General features: G+C 40.8%; 1 protein-coding gene across 1 annotated transcript; it reads right to left on the bottom strand.

Moving 5' to 3' along the window:
• colgalt2b (collagen beta(1-O)galactosyltransferase 2b) lies at positions 1 to 27,230 on the bottom strand. The gene is made up of 12 exons (XM_015054798.1): positions 26,723 to 27,230; positions 12,660 to 12,770; positions 11,659 to 11,776; positions 10,543 to 10,677; positions 10,256 to 10,460; positions 7,605 to 7,724; positions 7,303 to 7,376; positions 7,022 to 7,128; positions 6,495 to 6,627; positions 5,648 to 5,775; positions 5,353 to 5,559; positions 1 to 2,688 (listed from the first exon to the last, which is right to left on the bottom strand). The coding sequence occupies exons 1-12, from the start codon at positions 26,956 to 26,958 to the stop codon at positions 2,415 to 2,417; spliced, it is 1,848 nt and encodes a 615-aa protein (XP_014910284.1). The 5' UTR covers positions 26,959 to 27,230; the 3' UTR covers positions 1 to 2,414.
• Positions 27,231 to 27,981: the final 751 nt, after the last annotated feature.

Below are 27,981 nucleotides of genomic sequence, written 5' to 3'. Positions count from 1 at the left end.
GATGGCAGCATAGGACAAAAAAGTTTATTCAAATCCAGCGTTGAAAGGAAGAAACCTACAAATAATTCTTAACAGCGACAAAAATGTACTTTATGGCAACACAGCAGTACAAATAGAAGGATAGTTAATATATTTTGACTCAGTATTTTCAACACAGATTATTTGTCTAAACATAACCAAATGTTTTTTTTCTTTTACTTTGTATTCCAACCCAGCTGAAAGCAATCAATAAATCAAATTAGCCATTCACTTTTCTCCCTTATTCTGCACCAAGTATACAGATTGCTACAAAAGTATTCACACCCCTAAGCTTTTTTCTTTTTCTTTTTTGCATTTTAAAATAATTCAGCTGCAAACGTCAAAGTGTTTTTGTTTTCAAAGCTTACACACAGAAAGAAACTTAAATTTGACATTTTAACCTAAATATTAATCAGAGCATTTTAACTTCAGCCTCCCTGAATCACTTTGATAAAAACAATTTGAACATGTTTATTATGCAAATAGGTTCACTATCTGGCTGGAAGGTGAACTTTTGTCAAATTCTGAATTTCTTTCTGGACTTTTAGAAGAAAGACATGCCCACAGCATGACGCTGCCACAACTATGCTCCACAGTGGGGCCAATATGTTCAGGATGGTGAGCGGTGTTAGTTTTTGACACAGATCGTGTTTTAAGTGTAATTAGATCCGACTGTCACAAACTGGCTCATTGAAACTTCTGCAGAACTTTTTTTTTTCAAAATCTCTCTGATGTGCTCCTTGATCTCCATGAAGCTGTGTGTTCAACAACATTCTCTGTAAATCCTTAAACGCTTCTGCAGAACAGCTGTGTTCTCATTGAGATGTTTCCAATTCTGCACATTTGCCAGGGTGTCCTCTGAAAGCAAGCGGTTTAACCGGTATCCATTTTTGGGAGTTTCTTTTATTTGTGAACAGTTAAAAATGAAAGTTGTGAATCTAGTTTCTTGGTCTAAGACATAAAATCCCAGCAAAACGCCGAACGTGTGCGAGAACCTCTGCAGGAAACTGCAAATGCATAAAACTGTGAGACATATTTCACAGAACTGGTCTAACACCAGGAGGCAGCAGGCCACAAAGACGGATTGTTCCCTACACGATCCACGCTCAAAACCTTAAATTAACAGGGAGGCCTAAGCTTTTATTGTGTTTCACCACCATCTGTGTAATCCCATTATCTTCATTACAGGAGATTCCCAGGAGGTCATGGGAACATTCAGAGGAAAGTTATGCTTGTTCTAAACCCTTTAAACAATAATATACACAAAGTTAATGACTATTTTAGCCCAGCAGAGAAGAACAAGTGATTTGTCTCAAGAGTTTTAATCTGGCTGAGGGAGGGTTTTTTCTTTTTTTACTGTCTCCAAACACTACCGCCATGTCTGTACAACAACAACAACCCGAAAGAGTGTAAAAAGACAGATAACATCTGCCCGCTTAGTCTGCGGAGGCAGATAAAGGAGAAGTGAAGAAGCCATTTTTATTGCTCCAACTCTGCAGCGCAACTCAACAAAGAAGAGCCCGTGTTCAAGAGAAGAATCCAAAGTCTTTTTTTTAGAGAGAAAAACAAACTCGTATGTTTTTGTAAGATCAACAGAACTGATTAAAACTTTGTTTGTTTCCGTGGCAACAAAACGATGCCCTGAAATATTAACCAAGCAGGACCAGCCTGCTATGAAAGATCCTCTTCCTCCTGCAACAAAAAAACTTTAGACCATGAAAAGCATCTGTTGCTGCCCTGCTGCTTGGCAAGGAACCGCTGCATATTTTTATACTTTATTTTTTTTTTTTCCTGTTTGCATGACATCATCTGAAAAATGACTCTGGGGTACAAAACGTCAGCCTCCGTCCTCCCACCCACACTCAGTTCTGTAAGAATTACAAATACGAACCAGCGAGCAAAACCTAAGTATAAATACAGTAGATTTGTTGATGCACAGCTTTGTGACAAAAAAAAAAAGTTTTTGGTCAGCTTTAGGTTTCTTTTTTCCGCAGCAGTCTCTTAGATGCACATCTGTTCCGCTTAAATAAAAAGTAACAATCCTTTTGAAACAAAAATGAATTCACAAAAGATTGATTTCCTTTCTTTTCACATCATGTAAATGCTGTCAGCTGACTTCCATGTGTAAAGTCATTCAGGCCAGGACTTAATCCACACTCACCGAGGAGACACATGGAGAATGAATAAGGCTCTTTGTGAAAGTCGTGCTGGCCTTCGTCCCAGAATCTGCGGGCCTTGTCCCTTCCCCCGGAGCGGCAGATACGAGGCTCGTCTGATTTCTGCCGCAATCCACCTGTTTTCAATTGGCATGAACGCCTTTGTACAGTATCCCAGCACCGGTTTCCTCTTCGAGCGCGCGCATGTGGGACGTTCACCGAGTCTCTCGTCCGAATCCATCAGAGCTCGTCGCGCGAGGCTCGGGCAGCGGGAGGCGGCGAGTCTCCGGTGACGCTGTTCTGCGCCACGGGCCGGATGCGGCCCTGCTGGGCCGTCTTGCGGGCGTGCTGCCGGTCCCAGTCTGTGGCGACGGCCTCGTCGTCCCAGATGGTGGAGGTCTCGGTGTCGCTGATGTAGCCCGGCTCGCCGGTGTAGTGGGTGGGATAGAGCAGCAGCGGCTCCACGGAGAAGGCCTTCAGGTCCCGTGGCTCGAAATGGGACATGTACTGAACGCTGAGGAGGATTAGAGAGACAGAAAATATGGAGGATGGTGTCAATCTATTATTAATGTGATTGGAAGTTCTTGGTGTTTAATATTTCTTTTCCCCAAAACTCTTTCCTTATTTCAGTTTTTTTCAGATTTTTATTGGGGTTCTCCATTTGCAATAGTATTCTTTCCCTCTCATAGTGTCAATTTCTTACATTACAAAACACAAACTTCAGCGTGTTCTTTTAGTATGGCAGATTGCAACAAATCAGCCACAAGTCCAAAAAGGTCACTTCCTCAGTTTTGAAAAACTCTCGACTCATCAGGACCTAAACATTCAGTTCACCCAGAATTTCACTTCCGCCGTCACAGACTAACAGGACGGGGTTCCTGCTTCATGTTCCTTTCTTTTTGCAGAAGAATGGGGCCAGGAGTCACTGTACTTATTGTTTTGCAGATTATGCACAAACAACAAAGACATATTTTAAGATTTTACATGTTTTTTTTTTTTTAGCAAATCAATATAGTATGTAAAAAAAACAAATCTTATCTCAGTAGAAAACATTTAAAATAGACCAAAGATTGATTCTAATTGAACAATACTGACAAAACTGTTCATAAAACTTTGTGACTACTAGATGTTCAATAAAAAAAATCTAAATCTAATCATTTTTAGATTAGAAGGCCTACAACAAATGTTTTATACGTTTGCTTCTTGTTGCAGCCGAAGCCAAAGGAGAGCACTGAGAAGTGATACGTCACTACGGCAACCCTCACCTTTTGTAAGATCCGAGTAGCTCAGCTCTAATAACACACTCACAGTCACACACATCCTCCACACAATCAAGCCTCTTACACCAAAACGGCTTTTGACTCGTGTCACCTCTGAGCCTTTGTATTTATGAATGAAAAGTGAGCTACGTGAAAATAATAAAAATGAATAAACGAATAAACCGAAACGTGCTTGTGACACATTCTCCTCATAGTCTTTCGATCTTATAGTTTCCTATTTTCTATACCGTTGGAAAATAAATAAACACTCTTTATTTAGTAATTTATAAGCACACACATCGGTGTGTCGAGAAAGAGCCACACAGAGACACACACTGAAACACGCACACATGCACAGTGTTCATCTCAAACCAGCCCCCAGGCTCTGAGCTCTATCAATGGGAATCTTGTCCCTCTGCACCAGCCGGCAGGAAGAGCCACGCTGCTCGACATTCCTCAAAGGGAGGGGGGGGGCAGGAAAAGTGGGTGACACGGCGACGGCGAAGGTGCGCTTTCGACCAGAGCGGAGTGGAGTGGAGCCCCACTTTAAAGATCTAGAGCAACACGGAGGAAATGTGGAGAAAGACACAAGAGAGAGGTGGAGATGGCCGTGGAGGAAGGTGGGCAGTGGAAGAGGAACGCAGGGCACCAGTGGAAAACCCGAATCCGAAGGGAGAAGAAAATGTTGGCATTGTTTGTCCTGCTCGAGGCACCGTAAGGCACGGCGAGCCCCCAGAACAATCTGTGCCCTGTGTGTGTGAGGAGAGGAGAGGAGAGCAGGAAAGCTGTGCTGGACAGAAAGGGAAAACTGGAGAAGCACAGACGTATAAAGAGCCACTAGCAGGAGGCGAACATGAAGGAGGCTGTGGTTTACCACAAACTAAAACGCTACACGCCGTCCGCAGCGTAACACAGTCGCGCAGAGGCCAGCAACTCGATTGTGTGTGTCTGTTTTTTTTCTATGTATAGATAATTACTGTAATGATGTTCAATTAGTAGTTCTGCAATACTTTATAGCTTTTTGTAGCAATAAAGGCTCTGTTTCTGTGTTTGCTTCTTTTAGAGGCAGCGTGATTGATGCATGTTCCTGGAGTTTAAATGTTTTGGGTTTTTTTATTATTATTTTACACAACAACCACCTGATGGATTGAAGGCGCTAACAAATTGTCGGTCTGTTCGGTGTCTGAAATGTACAGAGCTTTCAGGAACTGCCAACTTCAGCATTGTGTTTTTTTTTCTATGCTCCAACTCTAGATGAAAATTTTCATTTGTTTTTAAATCACTTTTTAAATCGCTCTACATTCAGTCACCGTCACATGAAGGCAAAACCTTCTCACGCCGTGAGCATTTTTACATGCTGCAACATTTCTATCTATTTTATTGGAAATTCACACAATATGCCGCCACAAAGTGGTGCAAAACTGAAGTGGAAGGAAGATGATGAATGGTTTTTAAATGTTTGCAAATAAAATCACTTGCAGAACCAATTTTCACTGCAATTAAGCCTTCAAGAGTTTTGGGACACCAGCTTTGCACCTTGACAAGTTTACATTCTTTTTCCAAACTAGTTTGTGTCAGAGTGTCTGTGAATGTTGATTTTAAAGTTTTCTGGACTTTGATTAAGCCATTCTAACTAGACTTATAATGATCTAACCATTATAATTTTGGTTGTATGCTTAACTTGACCAAGTACTGACTTAAATCTTTCAGATGTTTATTTTGAAAATTTTTAAAAACTATGGATCGTTTTCCTTCCGCGTCACCTTGTGTCACTCTCTCACTTAAAAATCTCAAATAAACATAAATACGCTGAGGTTTGTGGTCACCATCGGACAAAAAGGTCGAATTGTTTGCACGCTTTTGCAAGGTGCTGTCTATGCTTTAATCTTAGACCAGAGAAGACCAACGTGAACACTGACTTGGGGTGTTTGTTGAACATGATGGGAAGAAATTCGTCGACAGGGAGCATCTTGGTGAAAGGCTGCACCGCCAACAACTTGCGGGCTCCCTGCTGTGAGAGAGCGTAGGCCAGGGTCCAGTAGGAATAGTCGGCTTCTACCAGGTTGTTCACACCCTCCACTGAATGCTCCGGCTGCTGCACCTGCATTCGCTTCCTTCCCACGTAGCTGAAAGTAGAATGAGGAAGTATGTTTAGCTTTTAGAAAGGTTAATCCACACAGAGGCGCTAATTTGTGGACCCAGAGAAGTTCTTACATGAGGTCCCAGTCCAGCTGGGCTCTGTCTACGTCCTCCATGATGGCCTGAAGCCTTCGTTTGAACCTGGGTTCAAACCTCACATCGTCCTCCAGAACCAGAACCTTCTGCAGGCCACGATCAACCACCTGATGACCAGAGGACAAAATCAAGGTCATGAAAAATACTTTTTGCTCAGTTTTCTTCTTTTGCTCGGTGCTTATAAAGGGGCAATGTCAGTTTTCCCAAATTACCACCCCGCAGCACTGTCTGACATTTTGTGCTACGTTTTAAACAGAACATGTATGTAAAAAGAAAACCTTCTTAAAATTCTGTTAGCACTTAATTTTGCGTAATCCTTTTTTGGGTAAAATTTTAAATAGATAGAATATGTTAGAAGAAATTGCTTGTTTTTTTTGTTTTGTTTTTTTTTTGTGGTCAATCGTCACCAGTCCACCGTCATGCTGGACACTTTTAGGACTGATTTTAACATTCATCAGCACAAAATGTTATGTAATAATTTCATTTTTTCACGTCTTCTTCCCTTATAACTTCATTGGTGCAAAGAAACTTTGTCTGCAGACACTAACCTGCATCAGACTTCTTCTTGCCTTACAGATTGAAAGAAATGACCTTTTTTTTTACCACAAACCGTCACCATTTCATTCACCACCGATCTTTACAGCTTATGTGAAGAGTTTGAGTTGTATGAAACACTGCTAATAATTAAATAATAATTTATGCAAATTTCAGCACAGTTGCACATCATATGTATCGTCTAAAGGGCTCAAATGTTGGTTGGTTCAAGCAGAGTGTTTAAAGAAATCCACCTTTCTTTTAGATAAGAGCCTTATCCTCCTGCCCTCACCTGTTTCCATATAGAGTGGTGACTCAGGAAGCAGCCAATCTCCCCTCTGGTGAGGACGCGACCAGAATATGGATCCTTGTAGCCTGGCAACATCTCAATTCCCAATGCCTGCAGCTGGGATGTATTTAGAGCTCTGAGAGAAAGGCAAGAAAAATAGCATGGATGATAAGGAAGAATAAAAATAAAAAAAATCCAACATTACTAAAAATAACTTAATTGATCATCATTAAAACACTGCAAACAGTTTGCAACCCAGATTGTCAGAGAAAAAAAAAAGGGAGGAAGGAGGATTAGGATATTTATAAGAATGGATTAAAGTTTGCAGAGAAGAAGAGGGGAAAAACTCGAGCAGGAAGCAACGAATGCAAAGTTAGAGAGGAAGGATGGATTTAATGGCAGGAAATATAGCGAGCTCAAGATGAAAGACGAAAGCAGCAGGTGAGACTTCAGTTTTTACAGATATTTCAGTCAGTATCAGATGGTCCTTTGATTTTCCGATTCAGATTCGTGTTGCGTTCGTGACCTACTTCCCGTCCACCGCATCAATCAGAGTGGGGCGAAGGCCCATGGCGCCCATTGTTTTCAACATCCTGGTTCTTCTGTCCAGACGGCGTTTCAAATTAATCAGGAAAATCTAAACATTGCAAAAAAAAAAAAAAAAAAAAAAAAAGGAAGGAATGAGACACAGGAAAACGGTTTTACATCCACCCCAAAAAAAAAAACAAACAACTCATTCCACAGTGAAAAATAAAGATTTGACAAAGAAAAAGCAACGACTGGCGATTAAATATCTAATTTAATCGCTTACATCATCGAAGCCCATTGGGTCTGGCGGTAACGGCGGAGCGTAGATGTACTGAGACGGCTCCATGTCGTGTTCAACTGGGAGGAAAAACCAAGAAAGTCTATGTTAGAAAATCACCAAATTTCTGAACCGGGTGGGGATGAGCATGCAACAAAAGGGGTGGAGAGGGGTCGACATGAACCGACACGGTGCAATCGCCAAAGGTCGTTGAGGTCAAGAGGGAGGAGAAACGACCCCGAGAGGTGAAGGGGTCGAGAAGTGATAAAATGTAAACATGTGAAGAGTTTCTAAGTGTGGAAACTCACTCAGAGCTTCTGAGATGGTGTGTATGAAACTCTCAGTTTCGTCCTGCACATTTTGTTGAGCTTTGAGCGGGACGGGCAGGAAGCCGTAGTGTTCCCTGTTGCACACGTACATCTGCACGCCTGAAACACACACGAGCACATGCATACAAATAAGTGAAGCTGATTTTATCAGCAGGTCTTATCTACCTCAGCACAGGTCTGAAAATCAACCGCTGTCCTCTTTTGTTCAGAATCTGTAGGTTGGGCTTTTTTAAAGATTGGTAATCGTGATCGGCCAGAAAACTGCAATTAATATAGGGTGATTCCATTTCTGTGTGTGAAACACCCAAAAAAAACAGAAACCCTTAAAAAATGAATCCATACCAGAAGTTATTTGCTCTTAAGCGCTCTATACCAATGGCGTTTAAAGTTCAGGTCTTCCATCATTTGCAGGGTCTGTCATGATTTTGTGCGGACCCTGACCACAAGTTGGTGATAGATGAGAATTGAGCAATGTTTTTTTTTTTTCTTTTAGAGCAAATTTTCACTCACAAATGAAAATACCCTTTCTTTATGATGTGCATTTTTTTGAAATTAGAAACACTGTTGGAAAATAAACATCCACAACTAAAGCTTGGTCTGTTGGTACAGAGTTATTGACGTGTTACCGATTAAAATAGTAAGACACGGGATCATAACAGTTAGGATAAGGATGAGTGGAAAACTAGCTCACAACAGTAAAATGTCCCTTAATCCATATAAAGTACAATAGAAGAGCTCTTGCATAGAAGTATGAGCTCTCCATATCCTCCATCGTGGCATCTGGCCGTTGTTTCAAGTTCAGAGTTGATTTATAGTGTTTTAAAATATTCCTGGAAGCTGCAACAAGACCAACCATAACAACAAAAAGTGTCGACATTGAAATATCCTTAAAATATAAAATGATAGGCTGAGCCCTGAAGTTTGTGTGAAATAGAATCACAAATATCCAGCGACTTTTACTTAAGAGTAGACTTGGGTGCACCCATTCATTACACTTGGTTAAATACCAGCAAACATTTTCAGAGAAACAGTGACCCATAAAAAAAAAAAAAAAAACATTTGTAGACCAAGGCAAAAGCAAAATAATACACATTTTAAATAGGCAAACATGCAAGATGGTTATTTTAGTCTGATCTATAATGTTTGCATTTCTACAAAAAAAACCTAGCAACTTCTTTTGTTTCATTAATACATGACTTGCTTAGTAGATTTCTGTGCATGTAATCAAATAAAGTTAAAATGAAGACTTTTTGCAGCCCAAGAGAACTTTCAATTGAACAATTTCGCTCCAATGGCAAATAACTTTGGAGTCTACTGGTTTATGCCGTCATTCACATTGTGAGTTAGAATAAATTTCTGCAAGTTTTGAAACGTATTTGCAAAATTGTACAACAGAAATATTGTTGTAATGTTTTGAGATGTTTGGGCAGTTTTAGACTGCCCAGTAAAAACAACACAGGTTAGTCTGTTATGAAGTTGTTTATTTCGAGGCAGACTTAACAGCGACATGAACAAGGGTGTAATTTAAGCAATTATTTTCTACTGAAGTCACGGCAACACCAAATGGTGCCATAATGACTTATGAACGGAGTCCCGCAGTGCACAAACTGTTTTTTTGTGCTAGTCTTTAAAAAACTTTAAGAGACATTACAAAACTGCATTAAAAAGGTGTAATATTCGCTAAGTAGTACATAACACCTTCATATGATTTTTTTAAAATGACCAAAAACAGTTTAGTTTTATTAAGCTGAGGGAATTGTAGTTATTTTTCATCACTCTGAATAATGACTATAATCAACAAAATCAGCTCATAATTTATTTAACTAGAAATATGTGCAAAATACATAATAAAACATACAAGATTTGCTTTTATTTATTTATTCTTTTCATGCTTTTGCACCCCCTCCTGCTGCATCTCAAGAAATAACACAAAATCAATTTAAATGAAGTGAATAGACCGTCTCTTGACCATAAAAGCAAAAGCATGAGGTGTTTACTTTCACTTCAAAACCGCCAGAAAAAGTGCAAGGTGGCCACAGGGTAAGTAAGGTCGGAGGGGTCAAGACAACAGGTGGTCCACCTGGACGGTAAATCTTTGCAGCAGGACAATAACGAGCTTCGAAGGTATAAAAACGAGTGACTGAAACGCAGACTAATTGGACCCGCTTTTATCCTCGTCGGTGCTGCCGATGTTCGTTCATGAGTTGGAAGAAGTTCATGTTTCCATCGGCTAATGTTTACATGAATGCTTTCATGTGTTTATTTGGTTTTTCAGCACATACGGGAAAGCTTAATGGTCCTGTTTGTTACCCACTGGCGATTCTCTCGGAGCCCAAACTCACAAGTTGTGCAGCCAGCAAAGCTGCACGTGCTCAGTAAAGCAGCACATTGCCGACTCATCTCAGCAATCAAACATCATTCACACACACACGTGCAGAAAACTAATAAAGTTCCTTCAGATTTTTTTTTTTTTTTTTAGTGCATCCTGGCAGAGCAAAAGAAAAAAAAACCAACGTTTTAGGTTTCATTTAACTGCTAAGAAGCTAAGACAATCATTGATGGTCTGCATTTCAAGAGGAGTTTGCCTCCTTGCATAAAGTCTCGTGGTTTGGTGAGAGTTTCAAACTGACCTGCTTGACGTGCCGAGAAGGCAAACACCATGATGTCATCAAAGGCCCAGCTGTAGTCCGGATGAGGTGGGTAGAACGCGAGGTCTCGGCTGGCTTCGCGCCGCAGGTCCAAAAGGAAGGTGCTGTGCACCATGGGAACAGGGAAACAGCCGAGCCTCTTCCACTCCCTGATTGGCTGGTAGTCCGGGGTTCGCTTGTAGTAACCCTGAGAGAGGAGCCATAAAACCGTGTTCAGCTGGTAACTCTGAGAGAATGGATGAACATGCTGGCTTCTGTCTGAGGCGCACCTGCGGGGTGACGCCGCACCAGAAGTTGGAGTAGAGAGAGCGAGACTCCATCATGGGAGCGACCAGCGTCAGGTTCTCGGCCATCAGCAGGCTCAGCACTCGAGGGTTGGTCAGCAGGTTGTCGCTGTCAGCAAACTGAAGGGCGGAGGGGGTTTTGATCGAAGGAGTGATTTCATGCGAGCAATGTTTGTGCTTCTAGTTTAGTGATCAAATCAACTGTGCAAACAGCAGAATGACTGAAGACCAAAACAGAATAACACATTCTGTTTAAGTCTACTGAGCAAAGCTAAAGTATCCATGCCCTGTTAACCTGTTCACATTTTGACAAGTTACAACCGCAAACCTCAGAGGGTTTTATTGCAACTTAATGTGATGGCTCAACACAAAGTAGGACAATATGTGAAATGGAAGGAAAGGGATCCAAGGTTTTAAACATTTTGCTACTTGTTGCTGCCTTAGCGAAGCCTTTTCTTGCTTTGAGCATGCAGAGATTGAACATTTAAGCATTTTTCTCACCAAATAAACTCAAGGTACACCCAATTGGATGGAGATCATCTCTGATTCTCAGTTTGTTACTGGATTTAGGAGTAGACTTTGACTAGACCATTCCAACTTAACATAGATTTGCTTTGATCTAACCCTTTCTCTGTCTCCAAACAGTTTTCTCACAGGATTTTCCTGTACTTAGCTCCGTACTTCTCACCATCAGCTCACGAAAAGCGTATTTCCCAAATATAATGTCACCACCATGTTGAGAGTTATGATCGTTTTTTGTTTTGAAGGAAATTACTGCCGCCAAATAAATCAGTCAGAGTAAACAGGGCTCACAACAAAAGAACGGCACACTTCCAAATTCATGTTTGTACTACTTTGTATTGGTCTATCACATAAAATCTAGATAAATTATTCTGAAGGGGCATGAAAGCTTTTGCAAGACTGTGAGATTCAATATTGCATTCATGCTTTTGGATCATGGGGATTATGATCACTTAAAAGCATAGGAAAAAAAACATTTTCTCACTAATAAAATCAAAAGAGAAATACTGATAGCCTAGGATTATTTAGTAATGGTCAAGTGCCTGATGCATGGCTGCGTATTTGTGTTGTAGGCGTTACCAGTATGTAGTCGGCCCATCGCTCCCGCGCAGCCTTCAGGGCCGCCTGCCTCAGCTTCATCAGATGGTTGAATCTGGAAGGGGGCCAGTACTTCGGACCCCACTCATCTGTGTAGGAGCTGACGCAAAAATGCAAAGTGTCAATCAGAGCAACTGGATTTTTTTTGTTATACTAGGAAGGAAATTATCGCAATAAAATGTGTAACATTTAAAGAGATTAACAGTTCACACAGATTTTAGTGAGCGCACCAGTTTACCTGGTGACTGGATGCCATCCAGTTTTTAACTTTTAACAATCTGACACAGAGATTCAAATGATTTCTAGATCAAGGGTCTAACTAATTCTCAATAAAAAAGACACAAAAAGTCATGTGTCAGAGGCTTTTCAAAGAGCAGCTGCAGCCTGTGCTCACTGTGTGTGATGGATCCTATTTGGTTTTGGGACAGATTATTATTATTTTTTTTTTTGTATTTACTTGTTCAGTTTTTCTCTGACTGTAGTTAAAAGCAGGTAAAGGTGAGGAGCTGTTTTCGGACTTGACAGGATTTTCATCTTAATCAGTGGCAATATGTGAATGCAAATTTAACGGTGCAGTTTAATGTCAAGTGGAAATACGCCATGCAGAAGGACAGAACAGAATCAAGAATTGTCTGAAAAATCTTCTCAAACATTAAGTCAGATTAATGGATTTACTTCTAAATTAAACATTGTGGGAACGTAGGAGTTTTCTCATGACGGTAAGTTTTTCCATTTAAGTACTGTGTTACTTCACGTAATACAGTATGTACTGTATTTTAACGCAGATTATTGTGCATAAAGCAGGACATAATCTGCAGGCTTCTATTTACTGAGAAAAGGCTCTCTATATAGAAATATACATCTTTTTGCGATCAATATTTTTCAGCTTAAAACTGAAATCATAGGGGTAGACCTTTTTTTTTTTTTTTTTTTTTAATCTTTTATTAATAGTATATTTGGTGCATCTCAGCTTGTGAACATACCTGGGCTCCTCCATCGGTCTCCACTCCACATAGTGATAAATGCGCTGCGCTTTCTTCAGCCATTCTCTCAACATGGCAGTGGTGTTGTCTACGTTATGGTCCGTCGCTGCCCTGTAAACAGAAAACATGCGCTCATTAAAACACAGTGCACGTTATAACAGAGTCTTATAACAGAGTGAGGGCCCAGCAAGCAGCCTCAGTGCTGCAAACCTCATTTACTGCCCTGAGTAACTGCAGGAGAATGGACTAGGTCTGTGGAGCCGCGGGGCAAACAAGGTTTTCCTCTGGTGCTCTGGTCAGAAATGACACTGCAGATTCTAATGCCCCCTTAGAGAGTGACTGCTTATCCTGCAACCGTTGATAAAGACAGTCATTGCAAAACTCCAACGCAGTCTTAATAAAACACTAACTATGCCGCGGCAGAACTAACGCATTGCCACTTTGCACAAAAGCTGCTCAAACCAAAGCACCGACTTACACAGATGCACTCGTGTTGGAGGGGAAATGAAGTCAACATGGGAGCTTCTGCTGGTTTGACAGCACTGTGGTTTGTGACTCCGTTTCTTTTCAAAGATTTCCACTTTGGTTAACGCTGTTGACTCAAAGGAGACACTAGGCCCACTGTATGCAAGGATGCGTGTGAGCGGGAAGGTGATGCATTTATGCAAGACAGAAATTAAATTCACAAACAAGCCCATCTACTGCATTTTATCAGCCTAAGGTTTTTAGGAGATGCTAAAAAAAAGAGCTCTGCCGCGAGTTAAAATTAAAAGGTAATTTAAGGAAAACTGTCAACAGGATATTAGGAAAAATCCAGAGCTCAGCTGTGCGAACACAAACACACACTTGGGCGTTTTTGGACTTTTCCACTTCCAGCTGTAATATTCCTAGCTGTGCAGCCATTTTTAGGTTGGACAGACAGACAGACAGACAGACAAACACACTGACACAACAAAACGCCAGAACCCTCTGCTCAGATTTGCCACCTGTTTTCTGTATGAGAATTATAGGATCTGTTATAAATGAATATATGCAGGCATATTCAGGTTTTAACTTTGACATTTAACCCTTTAAGCAAATAATAGTCCAAGTGTTTTTATCATAAACAGCTATTTGCTCAAGAACAGTGTGAGGACAGGGATGTCGGTGAATCCAGGCGGGGAAGTTGGTTCCTCCAAGTAGTGGGTTATTTTCTCAGCTCAGTTATTACTTCTCGGTTACTTCTCTCAGTAATTGATCAGCTCAGGAAAACAGACCTTGCACCTGCAGCGAGAGAGGCGAGAGCTGAACAGAGTCTAGGAGAAAGGTTATTGTGTGATGATTTTCGCGGGGTAGTCTCTTAACAAAAACTGTTATTTGGGGTAAATCCTCCGATCATTTTGGCCATAAATACCCTTTTACACACAAGAATATCATCACGCAAAAAATCTATTTTTCCAAATCGTTGCCCCAAAACTCAGATTTTTTTTTTTTTTTTTTTTGCATGTGGTATTTCAATCTTATTCAGTGAAACATATAAAAACGTCACAGGCCAAAATAAACATCTGCAGGCCATAAACCACAGGGTCAAGCTGTCTAATTCTATGTGTTTGGGTAAGTGCTCGCAAATATGTGGCAAAGAATGAAGACGATAATTTTTGCATCCTGGGAATGCTCTTTTACAGCAGTGTGACCTGTTATTTATGTGCTGCAGGACTGCTGGTTCAAAGTTCTCAATAAGCATGTAAATCCAGAGTCAAACTGGGAGGATACTAGCACAGCGGCTGGAAAAAACCACCTTTGATTACTGGCTGCTGATATATATATCTGTTTTGTTTTTGTTTTTTTCAATCACAGAGCAGGTCCATTCGGAAACACCTGACTTTCTAATAATGAGAAGATGTGCAGGCACTTCTTTTTGCACGTTTCGCCAATAGGCATCCTGGAATAACTTGCTTCTGGAAACCCCTGGTGTGGATCACCAAACATTGTAACGTTTTTAAAGACAAAGAAAACACAATGCATGCTGTAGTACAACGCGTATCTGTGCGGCAGGGTCTATTAAAACACCCTCTGCATCTCAGTTGTGACTCAGACTTTGGAATCATCATTACATCATCACTTTCACAGGCTCTGTTTGGCAGGACTTGTTCCCCCTACATCCAGATGACATTAAGTCCAAGGCAGCCACATGTCTGCTGAAATGGTTTATATCAATTAGCAAGACAATTTTATTGATGCAGTGTTTGTTTTGTTTTTGTTTTTAATTCATACCTGTGACTCATATCTAATTTAGTAATTTCTCCACTTCTTTGTTGCTGTGACAGTTCAGGCTTCTTTCGTGTATTTCTCCTATGAGCTGCTCTGGGAAACGCGGCGTCAGTACACTGCGTGATTTTCCATTACTGCCTCCGGTTGCTCTGTTATTTATGGATGTGCGAGTCTAAATGATGCTTGCAATTCATACCCCTTGAAATTTCCACATTTTGTCACTTGAAAACCATAAATATAAATATCAAAGTAGTGCATAATTGTTAAGTGGAAGAAGGAAATTATCCAAAGTTTTCAACTTTTTCAAAATAAAAGCCTTGAATGCTTTTGTAGTTAGGAGAATAACACTCTTCTTCTAGACTGTTTAGCATGTTGATATTGTCTAAAACCCATTGAAAGCATTTTGAGAAACATTGGCAGGAGAGACACTCCTCATCCTCATCACATTAGGCTCCAACCAGCCTACTGGAAAAAACTGCATCAAGCATTTCTAAACAAATATTCAAGTAAACAACCAAAACGTTGGCGGTACTCAGTACAGAGTCATTTTCTTTACAATTTCAATTTCTGTTCTCAACTTTTGATAAACAAATCAAAAGTCTGTTAAACATACTATTTCATAGATTGTATTTCTGATGTTCTACTCACAACCTGATTCACAGTTGTGCTCTACTTTATGTTAGTCTGTCACATTTGCTGAAGTTTGCATTTGCAATGTGACAAAATGTGAACGTTTTCCCAAGGACTCCTGTTTTCTCTCCAGGTCCTTCTTCTTAAAGCAGTAGCCGACAACTGCCTCCCCTCTTCCGCTTCTTCGTCCCTCAGGCAACCAAAATCCACCAAAGTCTCTGCAGCTGATTTCAGATCCACTCGGGGATTTTGTCCATCTGTGCATGGACAGGAAACTCAAAATGTGTATGCAACCCTCCATGCAAAGCAGAGAAAGATTCACTGCTACACATGCGAGCTCTGCAACAATCTGGCTTTCTTACTTAAAATCCCTTATTTCCTTCGGTCGTGCCTATGTCTGCCTCATGCTGTGTCCACACGTTGCTGTTTTTGAAGTTTACAGTAAGCAACAGCCTCATTATTCTGTCGCCTGCAGCTTTCGGAGTTAGGCTTCCTCTCTGCTCTGAATTTATGAGCGCCATCTGGATAACACATGAGTGCAGGGCACTCACCTACTCACTCCACCGATCCCGCTCACGTCTCCTCAGAGATGTCCATTTATACGTCCCTGATCGAGTCTCAGACAATTCAGCCTTCATTTAGAGATGAAGGCTGAATTGTCGGCTTGTCACGGTAACAAATTTTGCTGGACGATAAACTGACCCAGAACTGATCGCGATAAACAATAATGTTGCCGTTTTGAGACCATTATCGACTAATATAAAGATAATAATGGGAAAATAACACATGCACAACTACAATAACAAGTTTACTGGACAGTAAATTGTTCCAAAAATGATAATTGATGATAATTGTCGTTTTGAGACCATTTTGATAATGGCATAATGATGCGAAAGATTTATAAATCTTTGCCTGTCAAAGATTTATAAACTTTAATTTGGTACAGAACACTCAACACAGAAAGACATTTTAAATATCCCACATAAAAAAACATAACAACAACCTAAAACAATAAATGAAAAGGAAATAATAAAATACTGAAGGAAAATCTTAAATACAATAGATGATGAAGTCTCTGAACAAAATTTCTTTACAGAAATAACTAATCATCAGAATGGAAAACCCCAAGCTCGTTTAAATTTATCATGCGATTAGCTGATTATTGCAGCAGACTTATCAGGTAGTCATCACCTTCACAGATTAGAAAAGATGCATCTTGTTAGAAGCCAAAGTATTCATTTTAAAAGCACTGTATGCATGAATTAGCCTTCATTTTCTAACTTATTTTGTAGCCACAATAGTTCTGGCAAAGCAGTGAGAGGTTCAGGCTGCAGGATGGCGCTGGTTCCTGCAGCTTCTCAGATCCTCAGTCGGACTGGAATCTGAAGCGTTTGGACGCCGGACCAACGCATTTTTATCCTTGTTCAGATGATTTGCGAGAATCTGACTTCCTGTTATTTTGTACAGTCATGGATGATGCTAACGTAGCGGCTCCATTTATCCTGATGCAACACTTAGCTGATTGCGAACCCTCCTTCAGCACTTTGCTTCAGTTACCTACTATAGAAACGCCTGTCAGATAAGCTGGGCTTAAAACACAGAGGCTGGCCCCTGAAACTGGCCCTTTCAAGTAAACACAAGTCTGAAAGGAACCGGTTGGCTGCTTTCAGCTCGCTGTTTGCTCAATAAACTATCTAATATCATTGCCAATAATGAACCCCCCCCTCGCCCCCCCCCCCCCTTGCATGCAATTAAGGAGTAAGAATGCTCCTTTCACACGGGACTGCTGAGGGTTTTACCACATAATCACCCTTCAGGAGTCTAAGTACCTCTGCCTTTGTGGCTCAGCCTCTGAGCTGACGTGGCTGTCAGGTTTCTGATGGCCTGAGAGGGCAAAGAGGACAGGTTGGGGGTGTCAACTGAGAGGGACTGGAATGAGGGGTAAAGAAGGAGAGCCGAGGCGTTTGGCTAGACAGAAGCGCTCAGCTGAAATTCCTCACAGCTCTGAGGATCAACAGAAACTTCGACGCTCTGCTGAGTGGCACTGAAGTGCGATGCTCAGCATTGACGTTCAAAAGCAGAAGAAAAAAAAAGATGATGCCTCTCAGATATTCAGCGGAGCAAACACATTTCGTACCAGGAGACCTGATACTTAACTTCAAGTAGAGATCGCTTTGTGTCACCCTCTCTCTCTCTCTCTCTCGCCCTCTTCGCTTGTGTTATTGTTCAGCAAATATTTTTGATTGGTCGTATGCGATTAAACTGGAAACAATGCGATAGTCTGTGGAGATCGGTGTTCCTCTGTGCATTGTGGGAGATGTAGTGAGGATTTTCTCGTCCGCAAGACGGCAAGCAATTTTTCAGGGGCCGACATTCACAGGATCTCAGTGTGGTGTAATAATTGTGTACCTTTGTGAACTGTGCAGGCAGAAGTGGTGGCCTCTGCAAGGAGGATTCTGATCAAAACCACATTTTAATGAAATTTACAAAAGCTTCATGACTGTAGCAAAACAGTACTTCATTTTTGTCATGTCATTATTTTTTTTAAGTATTTTATCTAAAACTAGAAAATAAGAGCGCAGGGTGCAGCAATAGGTAGAAAAATTACACACGAATCAAATTTCATCATAAGAATTTGAAAAAGACGTTTACTTAATAGATATTTAAGTATGTTCTTCTGAGCACTTCTGTTTCTAGCTCTTTGTTCTCTCCGTTTTCTTTATCTGGTTCCATATCAAGGCCTCCCTTCTCTCCATGAATCATGCCGCTCTGGAGTTTGGTGACACTGCCAAGATCTGACAAAAACGCTGGAGAGCATGCCACGACTGAACAAAACTTCCATAAAAACCTATTTACTCCTCAGAGAAGAGGCGAAGAGGCAGAGTGCTTCAGAGCGGCTCGGGGTTTGGAAAAATCAGATCTCTTTGTTGATTTTTGCTCACTCAATTGAAAAGATACGGAGTTCCTGAGAAGGCTTTCTTGTTGCACGGCGATGATGGAAGGGCTGGAAAGCTGCCAGGTTCATCATCCGCTGCTTCCTCAGCTCGCTGAGTGCATGGCTGGAGAGAAGACTCTGAAGTCAGCCGGTTTGGAGCGTTTGGGCCGCACAGTAATCCTCTCAGGTTCAGCACAATATGTGGAAGAAAGCAGGTGCGATTGAGACGCACGAGCGACACCGTGATGAATCTAAATCAATGAATCGCAAGTTATGCTTAACACTCATTTCAGCCACTGAATCACTTTATGTGCTGTGAGCTACATATCTCCCATTCCTTCACATACCTAACCCTAAGGAGGAGTAACGTCTGTGGAGGTTCAGAATCCTCAATCCGATATCTTGGCTGGTTTCTTTAAATTTTTCCCATGAAGTCACACTAGTAAGCTGTGTGTTTGAGGCGTTGCAATAAAATAAATCTGCAGGAAGCGCTTCGGTTTAACTAACTGGTTCTGTGAATCAACTTGTCAGACTCTCACAGAATCGTAACATCGTCATCATCAGAGATCTATGGGTCTATAAAAAACTAATTATTCTGGCATGTAACAATCACAGATAACATTGGTAATCCTAACAAACCTAAACAGGGAAATTTTAATCCTCAGTTTGTACGGTATATGAAGAAACCAGTGTGCAGTGTGACTGTATGGCTTTGTTAGGGTTTCACCCCCTCTCCACACTTCCCAAAGGTTTGGCGTTCAGCCGTCACTCCCAGAAGAAAAGCGCAAGATTCTCTGAAGACGCTGATAATCCACATCCACAAAAACAAGCTGAAAAGAAGAAGTCATATTCGAGTTTGCGGTAAAGTCGGTAATTGAAGTGCCATCAATATGCTAGCCACTTCAAAAGAAATACTGACTGGTCTGATTTTAATTTAGGTAGTGGTTTGACATTTGTAAACAAAAAGCTGTTTTTTACACGTGTTGGTCAGATATTTAAATTTAAACACCTATTACCAAGCTTAGATTAAAGCAGGCCTTTCAGAAGCAAGTTGAACTGTTTTGCATTTTTGTTGCAATGCCAGGAAGACAAAAATTATGAATATGAGCTGGTTGCCTGGCAGCAGGGTTGTGACCCTAAGGTTAACTGCTGGTTAAGGACTTTCCTCAAGGGCCAAACGGGGTCAAAGGTTAGGGTAGATGTCAAACTCAGCAGTAAACAAAATCTTTTGACACCACATCAGTTTTTGCAATCTTTATTTCAGTGTATCGAATAAATGTAAAAATAATTATTTCATCCACTCGCAAAGTAATTCGGGATTGTCTGAAATTTGAGACAATTGAGTCTCAAATTTGTTAAATTTGAGACTCAATTGTCTGTTTTACCATTTTTGCCATTTGCAAAAAAAAAAAAACATTCTTCCTTTGAGTCAGTACTTAGTGCTGTGGATCCCTTCGCGTAGAGAAACAGAGAGGCTAAAGACAGGAGCGTCTTACTCTGGATTTGTCCCACCACCGGCTTCGAGTCTTTGTAATGTCACATTGACATTTTTTATTTGTTATTTTTTGAGCTTCCAGCTAAAATTGGAGCAGATGTCAGAACTTTAAAAGCGCTCTAAAAACTGGATATCACGATAAAACGCAACTCCACAGAAGATACTGATTTAAAGGTCAAGGCTAATTGGATCCAGTTACTTCACAAAGTTCTGCCTTATGAGGGACTAAATGGAAAGTCAGGGAGTGAATCCAAATAACAGCAAAACACATGTAATTGAATCCACACCTTAGCTGTCTAGCACAGACATGCATGTGAAACACACGCGATTGCACAGTCGCAGGCACCGGGACAGAACCTTGTGTGTAATTAAATAAATTGTTTACGCAGTGCCAGGGGCTCTGATTGGATGCGTGCTGGCACAAACCAAAAGCTAATTGTTCACAAATGCAAGATCCTGCACAACCATTCAGATAATCCGTTGCACACAACTGGATCTCCCAAGTCCTATAAACCTCAAGGTTGGACCCGATTTAACTCCTTCCCTGCACTTTGTACCGTCTATATGTTGTCTGTGTTCGTGTGGATGAGTTTGGGGATCTTCTGGTGCAGAGGGAGGGGTAACCAGCGACCACGTCTTTTGTTCAAAACGAAGACATTTCAGGGAGTCACAACAAATCGAACATCTACAAGCTAAAAGCAAACACACTCACCTTGTTGTCACCTAAAATGCCTCCGTTTGAACATTTCAATATGCCATCTGCAAATGGATAGAGTATACTACTGCTGAGCTGAAACGAATACAGATAAACTATTTAGGTGTTTAAAAGCAATCTGTTGAGGTTTATAGGAGAACCTGGGTGGGGGTGACTGAATATAAATGCATGCCGCACATTTTAGATTGTTTTTTTTCCCCCACAAAAGTTTTGAAAACTGTGAATCTTTATTGTTTTCGTTCTGCTTTGTTACTTTTCAGTTAAAAGTTTATACATATTTCCTCTGTATTTGGTAGAATTTCCTTTTAAACTGTGTGACTTTGGTTAAATGTTGAGGGGATCTTTCCACAAGCCTCTCACAAGATTTTGAGTGTTTTGTTCAAAGATGAAAAAAAAAAAAAAAAAAACACTTTCATCTCTGGGACACGGTATGATGGTTGGACATGCTCATGGTGTTTATGCTTACATATTTGAACTGATGCATGTTCAACCCTCAGGAATCTAGAGATTGTACCCAAGGAAGAACCAGACCTGTGGAGGTACACAATTTATTTTCTTCCTAATATCTTGGCTGATTTTGTTAGATTTTCCATGTGTTGCCTTTAAACACAACTGGCAGGTGTCCATCGATTTAACACAAGTTATTCCTTTCAGTTTGGTCTTTGAGAGTGTAAAAAAGACAAACCGCATGTCAGCACTTTCACCAAAGGTGTGGAAAAGCCTTTCAGTCCACCAGACTTATGTGCATTATGGGGATGCTATGCAAACTGCTGATATGACAAATTTTCTTCAGCATGAAAACGTTCTTCCTGTCAAACCAAACATCAGTAAAGCTCAGTTGTGCACACAGCATAACTCATCCAGCCAGACAGACTTTAACTCAACATTCAAGTTCGATTTGTTACGGTCCACTTTACCCACATTTCTCAGCGCACTTGTCAAAATAGCTGGATGACGTCATGTCACGAGAGTTAAATGTCCTCAGGCTACGTTATGTGAGAAATGGCCTTTATCTGCAGTACATAGGGCAGATCTGCCAGAGCTAAAGTATTTATGCAAATGTGGAAAATTCTTGCCCTGTGGTGTTATGTCATATTCCAGACCTTTAAATAAATCACATTTCTTAGCTGAAAACTAAACATCCACTTGCTGCAGATCAGAGTTAGTCAGATATTTTATAGCTATGTATGATTTTAGCCAATAAATTACAAGAACGTTCATTGACTTAAAGACTGTTATAAATCAAACCATCTAACACAAACCTCATTGTTTCCGAGCTCTGTGATGGTTGGCGGTTTTCTAAGAACAGATAACATTATGCCATAAAAGTGAGAATGCAGGTCCTGAGGGGAAAGGCAATTATGTAAGTCTTATTTCCACTCTGGGTCCAACTCTGACAAGTCCACAAATCATCTTAACCCCGAGCTCAGCACCTGGAAAAGCGCTCCACCCCGACATGAACAGAGCCAGCAGGCATTTTGATAGCAGGCAGCCAGAAACGAATGTTATCGCCGCGTGGTTAGAAACATCAGGACGCTTCGTCAGCATCAAGGCTAATACAGAAAGTTTACAGTTCAGGGAGTCTCTTGTGATTTCCCTCACAGCTGATTATAAGGAACACCATTCTGGTTATCTGCTTCTAACAAAAGAAATAATCAACAGGGAGCAAATCTGTTAATGCAGCGTTGGTGACGTTATCTTGCTGGGTTGTATCTCTATCATGGATACATTTCAGTGAGAAGCAAGAAACCCTTCATGGTTCAAGTGGATTTAGTTGAGTTAGTTTGACAATGCAGATTATCCCAATTGCTATGCCTTCTGGGTAATTTGGAACACTGCTGACCGCTCTCTCTCCAGCAGCTCCCCCCTCCTTCTGCTAATACCTAGCATTCTTTAATTTACTAACAAGGGCATGAGAGGTTTTCTCCTTCCTCAGCGACTATTCGATAAGATCAGTTCGAACTTCCAGGGGGGAAACTCCGAAAGGAGAGCTGGTATTCAATGACAAACCAACAATCTGCACAGAAAAGAGCAGCAGCATTATGGATTAGCTCTAAACTACAGGCTTTCTGTGCTTTTTGTAAACATATATGTTAGTTTCATTCATTCATTGCATAAAATGTTCAGATGGGCTTCATCATATAAGCAGCTACTGTAACATTGAAGAAAGTATTTATGTCTCCTCTCCTAAACATTATTTTTTAGTAGGAAGTCCAAAGGTAACTTTTTTAAAAACCTTTTTGGACACTTTGTCACTCACCGCTAAATCCATATCATGACTGAGTGAAAACGTATTACTTTATTGAATAAACATGTACAAATGTAACGTTTTTTTTTGTTTTTGTTTTTAAAGTAAAGATTTTAAAGTCAAATCTTTCTGGCAATGTTCCCTCTCGGTTGTGGAGTGCCTCAGGGCTCTGTAATAAGCCCCATGCTGGTTTTTAAGGTTTCAACTTTGATCAGAGTTCACAAAATACAATTATCTCCATCTACTTTTTTCACTGATGATTTACAGCTCTAACTACATATTCAAGCTATTATATTTGCTTTATGATTTAAAGATATCTCACTTTTAATAGGGATTAATTTATAAACTTCATCAATGCCACCCATCTTCTTCCTATTTCAGAATTAATTTCAAATATTGCTACTAAAAAATACCTTGCAATACGATTGTCTTTTATCATACTGTGATTGATTTATTTAATTTTTTCTTGCGTAGCGTTTGTTCCAACTAAGTTTGTTTTAAATATAGTATGTAAATGAATAAACAAAAGTGAAATGATGAGCACAAACACATTAATGCCCCAAGTATGTGTTGTTTATCATTAATGACTGAAGGCTACAACATCTCAAGCAGCATGAAGCGACAACATTTTAATCTCAGAAATTTACAGAAAATCTTTAAATAAAAGCACAAGTTGCCACAATTTTTCTTCACGTTTAAAGTTTTTTCTCTCACTCGCTGGATCTTGTCGATATTTCAATGCGAAAATTGTATAAAGAGAACATCCTAACACACAAAACATGAGAAAACAATGCTTCAAACTACCGGCTTGAAGAAAGTGGAATGGTTCCCTCATTCCTGCTTTAACAATGTTTCCTCCTTCATTTTAGAAACCCAGTGTTAAGATGTATTCACCTGTCAGCACATAAAGACAAGACAGAAGTGAAGTGTGCTTCCCTAGCTCCACCTGACATCTGTATATTATCATATAAGCCCTTAAATAAAGACTGAAAAGTCGCAAAGTTTCACCTCAGTCATGTCAGCTGGGATCTGGTTGCTCAAAGAGCTTGTTTCCCTACTTGTTTGAATGCTTTATTTGCTACATTACGCTTTTTGAGCACAGCTTCTTGGGCATTTATTGGGTGGTTGGCTCTGGCCATGAGCTGCAATGATGATGAACACACAGCAAGACAGAAAGTGACTAAGACGTCTCATTTTCCTAGCCACAAAAAGCCAATAAACTTTGTTCAAAAACAAACAGTTATAATTCCACTGCATTGAAGTATACTTGACGTTTCTAAACGCCAGTCTTTCTGTTTCACATCAACAGAACCCAGTTGTATTACAATGTTTGAGCTTCAGTATTTAGCGCTTTCTTCAAACAAACCTCGTAACCACAAAGGCAAACAAATTATGGCACTTCTTCATTACATCGTTAGCGCAATAAGTGGGGTAGTAAAGCGGCTACAGCGCCCCTTGTGGTGGCGGAGGAAATTGCAAATTCACAAGAATCTGAAAGTCAGTAAAGCTGGATTTCAGTGTTCACTTGCTTGCATACATGCTGATGATAGCACTGCAGCACAGCAGAAAGTTTCAAAAGCAGCACTTTAAACAATCACCTCAGCTTTTACATGAAAAGACGACACTGTTTTTAATTCTCCCACTAATTATGCAGAAAAACTAATTCCGCAAACATTTTTCTAGTTCTTAATGTTACTGTTGCTAAAAATATTCCTTTAGTACTGTAGCTAACAGCTGCCATAGTTATTGGCTACTTAAGCAACGGCTCACATGCAGTCAGTATTTTGTCGAGTTGCGACTGAGTGAAAAGACAAAGCTGTTATCTGTTTATCATCTAATATAGACGTGGAAATAAATTATGGTAGTTTGGCATTTAGTGTGAATAGGTACAAGAAACACCTGACCCCAGACAGCCAATAGAAATAATAACCTTATTATTTGAATTTCTTCCAGTAAACAGCAGCTGAATCATGTGTTTCACAGCTAAAAGACAAAAAGGATATAAGAAAGGACTGGAGATCACTGAACTGAAACTTATGTTGTCGTGTTGTGTTCATCAGAGCTGGAAATGTTGACATTTTTAAAAAAATTTTTAGTTAGATTACATTAAGTTTGCGCATCAGAAGCTAAAAACTGATCAATGAGCTTCAGCCTATTCTGCATATCCAAAATCCAACAGAGAGCATTTGTCCTGTTTGCACTGACAGCAGAGCACAGAGACGCCCCTCATGAGTGATGGGGCCCCTTTCTCTGTTGGTTAATATGATCACAAATCCGTGTAAGCTTCAGTGCCTTTCACACTTTGCTGCAAAGTGCCGGCTCTCTCTCTCTCTCTCTCTTCCTCCGTGGGAAGTTTTCCCCCAGCATCTGAGTTCTCACGTGAAAACAGGGTGAATCTGATGAGGCCCGTTGGACCGGAAGCGGACCTCGTGCAAAACAGTGCACGAGGTCTGCACTGTTTTGCAGACCTCGTTTGCATTTCAATGCTCCACCAGCTGAAACGCAGCAAAGATATTCATATCACTTAGATCAGATCACAGTTTGATATGTGGAGCCACAAGCTTCAAAGTATTTTTAATCAGATTTGTTGGGATAAATTATGTGAAGTGAAAAACAACAACAACAACAAAAATGTGATGTGCATATAAATTCAGCCCCAGTGAGTCAGTATTTTGCAGAAACCACAATCGGCCTGATTAATCAACTCCATTGGGGGAGCTAAAATATCCCACAGGATGATGCAGCCAACACAATCCCTCACAATGCAGATGGATTCCTCTCCTCACTGTGATTTTTGCAGGACAGAAATGTTTGATTTTGGTCCCACAGTGCACACCGACAGCACCTTTCTTCATGCCATTAGAGGACATTTGGGATGCAACAATAGATGAAACATGTAACTCGTCTTGTCCATTGCACAACTACATGCACCGAGTTGCATTATTCATTCATGTAAAATCTTATTAGTGCACAAAATACAGCACAGAAAAGGATCAACAGCACTTTTGCAATGCATCGCATAAAAGAGTGGTGAAAATCATTGCGCAGATTCAGAACCACACCTACTAAAAGTTGTCCTTCATAGGATAATTATCACATCTTTTGAAGTCTGCATAGCTGAGGCTCAAATTCTCCGATTCCACAAACATTTTCAATTATCTGATTCATAATCCTGCACAGCCACCATCCAGTCTGTGCAGAGGCTCACACATATTTCACACATGACTTCCAAGAACTCTCTCTCTCTCTCTCTCTCTCTCTCACACACACACACACACACACGCACACACACACACACACACACACAAAACACACACCCCTCCTGCTGCTGTCAGACCAGCTCAATGTCTTCTTTCATCCCTACACCTGCAGGCGCCCTCTTTGTCTCCTTCATCTTCTCCCTAAACACAGCGGGAGCCAGCCAGTTTACGGGACCCTACCTGTGGTGAAGCCCCTCTTTCATACCTGCGAGTCCTGCTGTTTTAAAGAGCCACTTGTTTCCGCAGGTTTATGCTTAATCAGGCGGATGGGGCCGTGATTAAGGGTTAAGTCTAACCCTAACACGCCACAAAGCTCTTTCATCTTCTCCCACAGTGTGCAATTTGGGGAAAACGCAGCGACAGGTCTTGTCGGTAAAGTTTACGAACCGCTTGTTTGTGGACCACCGTGCAGGTCACAACTGAATAGAATCTGGCACTATGATTATTATTTTTTTCTTTCTTTCTTTTCTTGAATGACTAATGCAGGTAAACACCACATCAGCACCCCCGGACGGCCCCCGCGCTCTCACCAGATCGCTATGCGCTCCTTCGGGTACTCCAGCCGCTCGATGCAGCCCAGGTAGTGCGGCAGGCTGTGCGCCGCGTTCCGAGCCAGGATCGCGATCATAACTTTCGGCGGCAGCACCGGCGACTCGGGCTTCACCTGCTCCTGCACCAGCGTCACCAGCTCGGACGCGGCGCCGGCCACCAGGGCGGCCAGCACGGCCCACAGCTCAGCGACACCCGCGGCTCCGACCGCCCGCATCTTTACTCCAGGATTCAGCCGCGAGTCAAGCCGGAGTCCTTCAGACTGTGAGGGAGGGGAGAGGAGTGAGAGACCCGTGGAAATGTGGGACAGAGAGGCAGGGTGGGCGTGGAGGTCTCTACCTCTGTTACCCCTCCTACGGTCAGTGGCGGTTCTTGTTTGAATCCCACCCGGGGAAAAAGCCCCCCATGTTCAGTAAAGCCCACTCTGTGTGTGCGATAGAACTGATTTTAGTGTTGAGGGTGAAACATTTAGACATTACTCAATGTCAAATCTATAGTTAAAGGCCAAAATAAATAAATAAATAAATAAATAAATAAATAAATAAAAATAATAATAATAATAATAATAATAATAATAATAATAATTAACAATAATAATAATTAATTCATGTCATTGCAAAATTACATTTAAAAAAGTTTTTCAATCAGTCAAAAAGTTTGTAGTAAAACGGATGCAGAAAGAAAACAATGCATGGAATGTTTTTTATTTTATTTTATTTTTAATGTCATGTTGAAAATCAGTAAGCTTCGTCAAAATCTTTCCATTTCAAAAACTTTTTTTTTTTGTTGCTTGCTTTGTGACTTTTGTCCCTTGGTTGGTAGGCCTCCTTGCTGTCACCCTATAATGTTCAGTTCTATAATGTTCAGTTCGGAAGAAAGGAAATATGTTTCTTAAGTTAAATATCACTTTCAGTGTAAATGTGCCAGTGGTAAAAATAATTGGGGGGGGCTCAAATATAAAAGTTTTTATTATTTCTGCTGGAAAAACTTTTATTTATTGCCAAAGTTGCTCTTAGAGGACGTTTTGAATCCCTTCTTTGTTCATGGCTGTACTTAAATCTCCCTTGAGATTTATGAATTGCTTGAGGCAAGCCCTCACACGAATGACCCGTGGATGCTTCATTGTCATCATGATGAAGCAGTTAATGTAGCATTTCTTTTCCTTTCTCCAAACAATCATCCCCCCCCCCGCCCCCCAAATCCTCCAAACAGTGGGAACAACCTGGGGTTGTCCTGTCCA

The sequence above is a fragment of the Poecilia latipinna genome, unplaced genomic scaffold (genome assembly GCF_001443285.1).
Source record: "Poecilia latipinna isolate Pla-1442-1.1 unplaced genomic scaffold, P_latipinna-1.0 Scaffold1278, whole genome shotgun sequence".
Classification (NCBI taxonomy): domain Eukaryota; kingdom Metazoa; phylum Chordata; class Actinopteri; order Cyprinodontiformes; family Poeciliidae; genus Poecilia; species Poecilia latipinna.
This window is presented reverse-complemented; position numbering and strand designations above follow the sequence as displayed.

Bases quoted from the DNA above. Each gene is read 5' to 3' on its own strand.
- colgalt2b (XM_015054798.1), bottom strand. From the start codon at position 26,958: ATGCGGGCGGTCGGAGCCGCGGGTGTCGCTGAGCTGTGGGCCGTGCTG. The intron at 7,129-7,302 runs GTAAGCGATTAA...TGCAATGTTTAG, and splicing joins ACCCAATGGGCTTCGATGAT to ATTTTCCTGATTAATTTGAA. The intron at 5,776-6,494 runs GTGAGGGCAGGA...TCTGGTCATCAG, and splicing joins ACCACTCTATATGGAAACAG to GTGGTTGATCGTGGCCTGCA.